The sequence below is a fragment of the Centruroides sculpturatus genome, unplaced genomic scaffold, assembly GCF_000671375.1.
Source record: "Centruroides sculpturatus isolate CEXI.00-Female unplaced genomic scaffold, Cexi_2.0 scaffold516, whole genome shotgun sequence".
NCBI classification, from domain to species: Eukaryota; Metazoa; Arthropoda; class Arachnida; order Scorpiones; family Buthidae; genus Centruroides; species Centruroides sculpturatus.
The window spans coordinates 216,439-227,492 of NW_019384788.1; the positions used below are offsets into that span (position 1 = coordinate 216,439).

The following is an 11,054-nucleotide window of genomic DNA, read 5'->3' on the forward strand; positions in this document are numbered from 1 at the left end:
ACGGTTTTGCAACTTGTTTGATTTGTCGTGAAAGTGTTATATTTAAAAAATACAATATTGCTCGTCATTTTAAATTAACACTAAACATAAATCGTTCAATGACACTTCCGGGATCTCTCATGAGACACGAGAAATTGGCTATTTTTAAAAAGTCATTGCAAAATCAACAAAATATGTCTGTGGCAATAGTATTGGCAGGCGCCAAATCCGACAGAGGGCGTTATTTTTGAGCCAAGATGGCTGCCGAAACAGGTAAGGAGCCGACCACGTGTTTGTTCAGTGCCTGAGCTGATTTAGTTTCTATCGGTGACGACTACTGCGAGGACCAAATGGAGAACAAATCATTGAATTTATGTCAAATTCTAGGCTATATCGGCGACAGGAAACGTTGTCTTGTAGAAGGTGAAGCCGTTTTGAATATATGAGACGTACAGTACATAATGTGTGCTACAAACTTTTGACTGGACAATGTTGTATAAGTGCTGAATGACTCAGCAGGACAGCCTTCAGATTGGCACTAATTTTAACTATTATGACAAATAAAACTTTGTTTTTATATTGGAACATGGTGTATACTGCTTAAAATATTTAAATACTTCTCACCTGTTAACGTATAATAAACATGCTATCACATGTTTACAAAAACCAGACAGCTCCGCTTTGCACGTGCATTCTCCCTGTAATTGAGATATATTAAAATGCCAATATCTGAGATTGCAACATTAAAGCAACAACATAAATTTCGGTGTTGTTGTTAGAGTTTAATCCACAAAATACGATGTGTCCAGCATCCAAAACGGCTTCACCTTCTACAAGACAACGTTTCCTGTCGCCGATATAGTCTAGAATTTACAAAAATTCAATGATTTGTTCTTCATTTGGTCCTCGCAGTAGTCGTCACCGATAGAAACTGAATCGGCTCAGGCACCGAACAAACACGTGGTCGGTTCCTTACCTGTTCCGGCAGCCATCTTGGCTCAAAAACAGCGCCCTCTGTCGGATTTGGCGCTTGCCAATAAGATGAAGCTGTAACAAAAGCATCGTATGAAATTTGTTATATACTTAGTAAACATATGAAACCGTTTACTGATGCTGAAATTGTAAAGGAATGTTTTTTAACCGCTTCCAATGTACTGTTTGATAAATTCAGTAACAAAAATCAAATAATTTCGGAAATAAAAAAATCCAGCTTTCAGATTCTACCTGTGTTAGACGTATTGAAGATATTGCAAACCATACCTCGTATTTGTGATAACGTAATTGAAGACTTGAAAAACTGCAAGTTTTTTAGTTTAGCTTTTGACTCTAGCACGGATATTTTAGCGACATCACAATGCTCGGTTTTTGTTAGATATTGTACAGAACAAAATTCAATTTGCGAAGATGTTTTGAAATTCCTTTCAGTGAAGGGCCAGACCAGGGGCAAAGATTATCTCGATACTATTTGCAATTTTCTAGAACAGAACAAGATAGATATAAAAAAATTATTAATAGTTTGTGTGTGTACTGATGGCTGTCCTTCAATGACTGGATCCGAAAATGGATTTATTTCTCTACTGAAACAGAATTATGATTTGACAAATCTAATAACATTTCATTGCATCATTCATCAGGAAAACTTGGCTTCACGTATTGCTAATTCTGAAGTAGATACTGTGATGAAAACTATTATAAATATAGTGAATTATATCCAAGCACGAGAACTGAACCACAGAAAATTTAAAAGTCTTTTAGAAGAAGTGGGTAGTCAATACAACGATGTTCTTTTACATACCTCGGTACGTTGGCTTAGCAGGGGAAAGTTCTGGTAAGGTTTTTTTTTGCAAAAAGAAATAATGCTGTTTTTACAGCAAAATAATAAAATTTACAGTGAACTGCAAAATGATGAATGGTGGTGTATTGTAGCGTTTTTGTACGACATTACAGAGAAGCTTAACAATCTCAATACTGGTTTACAGGGTAAAAATAAAATTTCACAGATGGCGAATAAAATATTTGCTTCGAAGAAAAATTAAACATTTATTACCAAGAAGTACAAAACAAAATACTGCGAAATTTTCCAACCGTGACAAACGCTAAGCAGGACGGTATTAATATTTTTCCAGAAAACTACAATTTTTTCAAATTATTTAACTGCGTTATCTGAGGAATTTAAACATAGATTTCATGATCTAAGAAAAATAAAAAATATGCTTGAAAATCCCTGGCTCTTGGAACCAGCAATAATATCAAAACTGGCTGATATATTTGCATGTAATTACGCAGAGCTATTTGACGAATTTATTGAGATGAAGAACAATATAGTACACACCTGGAAGCTATTTTTAAAGAAAAGAGAGCGGGAAATAATTACGTTGACTTTTGGAAAGTAATGCCCGAACAATATAAGAATGTGAAAAAAATGTGGTCAAATTTTACTTACGTTGTTCGCATCAGCGTATCTATGTGAAACGTCATACGTTTTTATGAAACGTCAACGTAATTAGTTCCCGCTCTTTTTCTAGGATAAGTGAGTAATTATGTAAGTTTTTTATTATAATTGTTATGTTGCGGCCCGCGTGTAATAGCTATCATGTGTATGTGGCCCGAGAAAAACAGGTTGAGTATGGTGGTCATAGGAGGACATGTAAATGGTTAGCAGCGCAACACATGCAAATCATGTGCACCAGTAATCCCCTTGAAAGCAGTGTATGAGAGGAGACTTAAGAGCTCATTTTAAATATTTCTTATTTTTAATCTTGAAATTTCGTCTTTATTATTTATTTTTAATCTTGAATTTTTATTTCTTATTTTTTTGCGCGCAGGGGGCTTAAGTATGTCTAGTCGAAGAATATGGCAGCCATTCCAGCAGGTTTCCAATTTCAATAGAGGGAGAATTGTCGCATATCAGAGCTGTGGATAATCCTTCTATGAAATTTGTGCTTGTATTGAAAAGAATGTGGCAACAGTAATACGAATATGGAATCGCTGGATCAAGAAGGAGGAACGAACCAACGTGAGAGAATGATCCCAAAGGATATGCTACACCACCAAAAGAGAGAACAGACTTCATATCCTCTCAGCTATTGAGGATTACGCAACCACATCGCAAATTCTAGCTCAAGAATTAAGATGTGTTGCACAAAACTATCAATCTCTGCATGGACGTCGATGCCGCCCTGCCACATCAGAAAAGTTTTGCAATGTGTCCATTCTTTTCGGCTTTGTGTTGCCACCTTTTCAAAATCGCTGACCCGGACAGCAGGTGAGGTTTGTTCGAACAGAAGTTCCTGACGCATGCGCAATGACATTTTGCAATGAGAAAGATTAACGTGCAGTGCATGCCGGTTCTAAATCAGTTACAGTTAGGGACTAAGGAAACTTGGGTAGGAGTAGCGTAAGTAACTAAATTAATTAAGAAAAAACAACCACAGATGACTTAGCTCTATTGGATATTGAAGACATCGGCAGATTGCGCACGATATTCCCGGACAGAATTAATAGTTCACCCGGACAGTGAGTCGATTCCCGGACTGTCTGGGCGAAAACCGGACGGATGGTAACACTATTTCGGCTACTTTTGACTGTACACTACAAGCGTCTATAGCTGTAATGGTACGTAGAACATCGAGCAAGCAGGAACAAATGGCATGATATAGTACAGGGGTGGCCAACCTGCGGCTCGCGAGCCACAGGCGGCTCATTGAAGGATTATTTGTGGCTCTCGATACATGTATCCGAGTTCCCTTTTCATTTTTGTGTTAGTATATTTTAAAAAATTATTATCGTTCCGTATGTGTTTCAAAATGTCTTTTAAATTACTAACAACAAATATGAAAGACTAAGTGCAACGTTGTAACAAATTTCATTTCCGTCCAAGTTAAGAATGATATGACTCATCGAAAACTGCGTGAACGAACANTCACAGTAAAAATTGTTAAATTTTTAATAATTGCCAGGACAGTAAGATAAGTTGTAGTGATCTGTTTCAGACACTAATTAACAGGTTTCTTCATTTATAGCAAATCAATTAAATTAATATGAATAATCATAATTATCAATAATTTTTATTCACTTCCTGCATTTTTATATTATAATCAATTTGGAATCAGTTGATTTGCCAATAATTATTTTTTGTTGTTAAATAAAACATCTTTAGATTTTGTGAAAGCATTAATAAAATTACAATTAATTTTAAATAATATGTTTAAAATGATTTTTTATTATATAGCTGAACATTTTCTGCAAATATTATTTTTGATTTTTATAATTTAGGCATAGGAAATCTAATATAACAAAGATAATGGTTTCTTTTGTAAAAAAGGACTGACAAATTTACACTTTAATAAAAAATTACGTAAAAGAGACTAAAATTTCTTCACTTTTGCCATGTCCAATCACCAGGAACAACAGTCTTCCACAGCAGAGACGACCTTTAGAGGCTACGCTTCTTCAAAAACATGCAAAACAGTCTAAAAGTTGTCTAGACAATCTTTAATTGTTCTGGGATTGTCACCAGAGAACTTTTAGACTGTTTTGCATGTTTTTGCAGAGGCGTAGCCTCCAAAGAAAGGTCATCTTTGTTGTGGAAGACCGGAGTTCCTGATGATTGGACATGGCAAAAGTGAAGAAATTTTAGTCTCTTTTATGTATTTTTTATTAAAGATAATGGTGTTGGATATTAATTGTTGATATTGATTATAAAAAAATACTGTAAATTTAGAAAGAAAAAATCCTTTAAAGCCTACTACATATTCATAATTAATCAAATATGATAAGTTGCTGATTCTTGATGTTAGTGAAAATTGTAATTGATATGTAGATAAAGATGATGATGTTGAAAGAATTATAAAAGTTTAAGAAAAATTTCTGAAATTTTTATATACCTGACAATTAAACCGTTGTTGAGCATAAGAAAGTATGTTATCATATGGAACATTGTTAATAATTATTCTTTTATACACACATAAAAGGATAAGAGATATCCAAATATTTCTTTTATCTTACATTTTTAATGTTTGAAATTAAGATACTAGTGATTTACTAAAATAAAATTTTAATCTATGAACAAATATACCAAGCAGGAACAAGTATCTCCAGCAGGAGATATTTAAAATTTTAAGGTGAGATTTTTATTTTATTGTCAACATCCCTTCAGTTTTGGATATGTTATATTGCAAGTATACCAGGTAATTGTATTTAAAATATCCCTATTAAACACAAACTAGAAAAATATTTAGCAGTCCAAATGCCACCAAATGTTGTTTGGTGATATTTCAGACAAGTGGAAGACATTTAATAACAATACTCAAAACCTTTTTTTACAAGTGTTATGTCCGTAGTAAACTCCACAAATGCTTTCGACCTCCACCGAGGTCTGCTTCAGGTGGTGACTGTCTGTGTTTCCTCCTGACCATCGTAACGATGTCGCCAGAAATGTAAATAATTGTGCGTGTTGTGTTTCACCCCTCCAACTGTCTCTGTTCGAATTCCTCGAACAAGTACCTCTGCGCCTGCGCGATCATTTCACCATCTTTGAAGTTGATGCAGGTGCCCCCACTGTTAGCTTTATGAATCTCCCAGGCGTGGAGGTATTTGTTAAAGGAATTTGAATAGGGACAGTCAGAGGGGTGAAACCTGACACTCACAATTATTTACATCTCTGGCGACATTGTTACGACAGTCAGGAGGAAACACAGACAGTCACCACCTGAAGCAGACCTCAGTGGAGGTCAAAAGCATTTGTGCAGTGGTGGAGTTTACTATGAACATAACACTTGTAAAAAAAAAAAGGTTTTGAGGATTGTTATTATTCAACGCAGTGTTAAGTAGTTGGAAGTCGTTTTGTCTTGGAAGACATTTATATAAAGAAAGCAAAAAAAAACACTGTTGTGGCACTTTTGGCACTGCAAGCAATGAAAAAGTTTTCCTTTGTAAAAGCACATATTGAAACCAAGTTCTGGATACATGTGCCGTCAGTCTATGCTACTGGTTGGTGCTAATATTTTTTGGAAATATCTTGTGCACATTCTGAAATGTCACTATACCAGATTTTGGTTGCATTTGGACTAATAAATTTTTCTCTAAATAATATTGAATAAGAATATGTTAATTATGATAGCCTGGTATTTTTCTAAATTTCAATCTTATTTGAAGCAATAATTATGAAATATAATAGAACTCTGATTAGTAAGAAAAATTAATAACATAAAATAGTAAATAACATTCTTGCAATAAACTGCAGAGAAAGCAAACATGGCTTCTAACTTTACAGAAAAATAGAAGCCACGATTCAACATTTTGATTTTAATAAATAGTAATATAAATGGAATGTAATATAATAACTAAAAAGAATAAACAGTACACTCTTGCTAATCTGAATCAGTTTTGTTTACTGTCACTAAATGTTCTAGTCCAAAGAACAAAAATAAATCATAATATTTTTTAGAACATGAAAAATTCTCAAAATTAATATATACAATACTAAACATTCTAATGTGTAATATGATCATACAGCATTAAAAACATGTATAAAAAATATATATTTTTTTATACATATAGTTTTTTCTTCTGTTTCTTCCTTTGTTTCACTTTCTGTACTAATTCAAACATTTTACTAATTTGAACACACTACTCCTTTAATAATTAATTCAGACCAGTGAGAATACACTGTTTTGTTATATTATTCTAGTAATGTGATAGAAAATGAATTTAGAAATTATCAAACAGATGATGATACAATGTAGTGATATTGCTTAAGATATTACAATTAAGAATCAACAGAGTTGTATAATAGAGAAACCACACTAAAAACAGCATTAAAAACACATTTAGTGTGGTTTCTCTACTATAGCATTATTCTATACTATTCCTGGTATGTAGTGTATATATTTTATCAATTATTAGAACAGAGTTGTATATAAATACTGTATTTAAAAAACAACCTATTACGAAACAATACATTTTGATAGTTTCCAATATGTTTATTGGTATATCACCAAATTAAGAAATACTGTGTTTCCCCGAAAATAAGACCGGGTCTTATATTAATTTTTGCTCCAAAAGATGCATTAGGTCTTATTTTCAGGGGATGTCTCATCCAAAGGTGCTCACTTAGATATTTAATATTATCATTTATTTTAAGTATTAATGTCAATAATAATATTTATTTATATTTAATTATATATTATTATTTTATAATTCAACACATCCATCGTGGATTGCACAGACATATTAAATATGACTATGTCGCTGATGATCTTAACTGGAGCTTATTTTAGGAATAGGGCTTATATTACGAGCATCCTGAAAAATCATGCTAGGGCTTATTTTCAGGGAAATATGGTATGATTAATAGCCATGTACCTGTACACTAGTATTATTAACCGAATCATTGCTAATTATCAATTATTTAATTTCCAAACAGTATATTAACAGAAATATTATTGTGTTCTCAATTGTTTTAAACTAATTCTCTATAAGACATGTTACATATTTCACACAGTGCTGAAAGTAATTTTAAAATCATTACATTTTTCTGCTCTAAAACACAAACACTTGATATGATCTGGATTTTAATATTTATATTGATAGTTATTAATGTGTTTAACAATTACTCATAAAATACTAAGATATTTTCCTTCTTTTAATTTGATTTAATTTACAAAAAGGAATATTGCCATGACAAAATCAATGGAATAAATGTATAAAGCCAACTAACAATTTCTAATGATAAAAATTTTAAAATAAAATTTGTGCTGGTTCCATTGTGTTTTAGCATATCTTTCATAGACAAGACAAGTTTTTGAAGCATTTTGTTGATTTTATTTAACCTGTTTTGAATGGACTGTTTCAGCTGTTTCAATGGTGTTATATTGTTTCTTCTCAGGATGAATAGCCCAAAGATTCTTGATTGGATTAAGATGTACTCAATTGGCTAACTTCTAGTCAAAGAAAATTTCTCTCATTTAGCCAATGTCTTATATAAGAAGACAAATTAATTGAAGCATTATCTTGAAATATGAAAGTTTCACCAATATTTTTCAGTGTAGTCAAGAAAAAAATATCTTCCAAGGATTTCTGGAAGATGGTGTACAAGTGCAGAATATTTTTAGAACTCTTTCCCTAAAACTGATTGCACACTAGTACACAAAATTAAACAACAATTTATGAATGAATTAATTACTAATATGTAGTTTGGAAAATTTAAATAAAGTTATACAAATAGTTAAATAAACCTATTCTATAATTTTCTACGTAAGACTAAATTGATAAATTAACATAAAACATTTATTAAATTAAAAGAATGTTTTGAGCTATTTTGTCTTTATATCATTACTAGCAGATAGTCCTGGCATTGCTCGGGCAAAAAGTAATGATAGCGAAAATTAAGATTACTACGTTATAGTGAATCTTACCCGTTTTCAAAGAATGCAAGAATTAGGTCCCCCTGTTTCCAGACTAATTATAGAATTTTTAGATGGATTAAAAAATGTTTGATTTCCTGCAAAAATGAAAAAACTGCATCTGTGTCTGTAAATCTTGCACATTGCTTTCTCTTAACACTTTCATTGTTGACACTTTTCCACGGGGAAGTGTTAACAGCCTCACCCCCGCTGGTGGAATTTTGAAAAATCTCTTCTTAGTGTATATTCTTGTGATGTACCTTATTAAAATTCAGTAAAAAATGCAAAAAACTGCATCTGCACCTGTAAATCTTGCACGTTGCTTTCTCTTAACACTTCCGTTGTCGAAGCCTTAATTAATCCTGTCCCTCTCCCTGGGGGAATTTCAGAAAATCCCTTCTTATTGTGCGTTCTCATGATGTACCCTATCTGTGTACCAAATTTCAACTTTCAACTCCTAACCATTTGGGCTCTGTGCTGATTATTATTATTATTATCAACCCGTCTCGATTATATATATAGATAGGATAACATGTACAATTATAAACTTGATATAATATGTTGACTAATAGAAGTAATAAAGTTTCTTTGATCTTGTAAACAAAAATTCATGCCAATTAAATGGTGAATAAAAGATAAAAATTCACACAACCACTCACAACTAGGTAAACTTGATAACAAAAAAAAAGTCACCAAAACCAAATAACCAGCAGAAAAAAGGAGAATAGAGGTAACATTTTCTCCCATGTTGAACGTACATTGTCAGGCTAAATGAACCCACAGCTGTTGAAACAATAGGAGATTGCCATACATGTATGAAAAGGGAAGGTGACATATGAGAGAGGGTTGGGGAGTGGATAGTAAGTTTACATTTCATAGAATGGCTTCCACACCGGGGGGAGGAATCTACATTTTGAAAGTTAATGGTGGTATATCTGCCAATGGCCTTACAAATTTAAACTTGCTCTAAATATCTGAGTTGTACAGGTGGATTTGTACAGTTTTACATGCAAAGATATCAGAAATTGTATTCAGGAGATTGAAAAAAACTGGAAAAATTTTTACTGTCTGATAAGGCAGCATATTCAATAAACCAGTACCATGTCAGTCCCAACAATGCAGATTAATAGAATCTCACAGTAGCATAATTTTAGTAATAATCTCAAAACTTTGTTTAGTTCAAAAAATAGTTATATAATAAACTCGAACATGAAATTAAATGATACAAAGAAAAATTTTATGCAACACAACATATAATTTAAATAAATGGTAACATTTATAAAAATAAAAGAATTAAAATGATTCAATGACTACAGACTTGTATTCTGTAAGACTTGTACAGAATAGATTACAGTAGATCCCCCTATAAGACGGTAGATACGTTCCGTTCTTTATGAATCAATTTTGTAGGAATCATAGTTTACGGACTACGGCTGTTTGAAAGGTTTTCTTTCATAAAATTAATCGATTCTAGACTAATTCGACTCAACATTTCCAAAATACGTATATTTTTTTGAAAATAATCCGTATAAACTACGTTATAAACAAAAAATTGTAGGATTGCTTACCGAGTGTGTACCGTTCGACTACGCCCGTTGCTAAAGCTTGGTTTCGTCGCGGAACAGCGCATCAAACCGCGGCCGCGATTTCTGATATTATTTTTCTGCGAAAACTTCGTTGACCTTTGGAGACATCCTTAATATAAATAATTTTTATGGCCGTTAAATAAGAAATGTTTCTTTCACAAGAAATGTATAAAATTACAGTACTGGACAGACGATAGGTCGCCTAACTCGCCGTAGCGTGACGCTAGACGGCGAAAAATATATATTTAATTATAATAAAGTTACAATAAATTAAGTTAATATATAATTATATATACAGTACCTAATTTATATATAATTAATATATAATTATATGTACAGTACCTAATTTATATATAATTATATGAACAGACGATACTAAACTCAATTTATCCGCCTAAACGTCCGTAGCGTGGCGCTACGGACGGCGGGAAAGTAGTTCGGCTGCCCGATGACGTTTTACGTATTATAGGAGTTATTTTTACCGTTGTTTACGGATACTGCCACAATTTTTATAGGAATCATAACTATAGGAAACGGTTTTATAGGGGGATCTACTGTATTTAAAAATCAATGTTTTAATTTTTTACATTTCTATCAATTTTGTAATTCAAATTTATGTATGTACTGTATTTGGTAATAAATCAATTCTTTCTTATAAATATTTAAAAATAAATGTACAATAATAAGAAAATAATTTAGAATGGATACTTTTTTGGTGTTAAAAAAAACTCAATACTCTTACTATCACACTTACTTATAAATATAAAATCTTGCAAAATTGTATGTAGATAGTTTATTTAATTTTAATTAATAAAATAAAATAAAAAAAAAAGGTTTAACTGTAAAACATAAGTCTTTTTTCCAATTTGAAATATCTTACCACTTGTCCTTAATTTATCATTCACAGGAGAAATATAGAAATTTATATAAATTAGAATTTGCAGGAACATAATTATTATTAAACAAACTTTTACTGTTTTCAAATCTATAAACTAATACAAATGATTAAATTATTTTTACAGTAAAAATATTTCCAAAAATAAAATAACATTTGCCATTGCATTGCATGGTATGGATGATGAAC

The 11,054-nt window shown here is 31.9% G+C and overlaps 1 protein-coding gene across 1 annotated transcript; it reads left to right on the forward strand.

The window, feature by feature from the left end:
- Positions 1-329: 329 nt before the first annotated feature.
- LOC111629279 (protein ZBED8-like) lies at positions 330-1,811 on the forward strand. The gene is made up of 2 exons (XM_023373161.1): positions 330-402; positions 1,021-1,811. The coding sequence occupies exons 1-2, from the start codon at positions 330-332 to the stop codon at positions 1,809-1,811; spliced, it is 864 nt and encodes a 287-aa protein (XP_023228929.1).
- Positions 1,812-11,054: the final 9,243 nt, after the last annotated feature.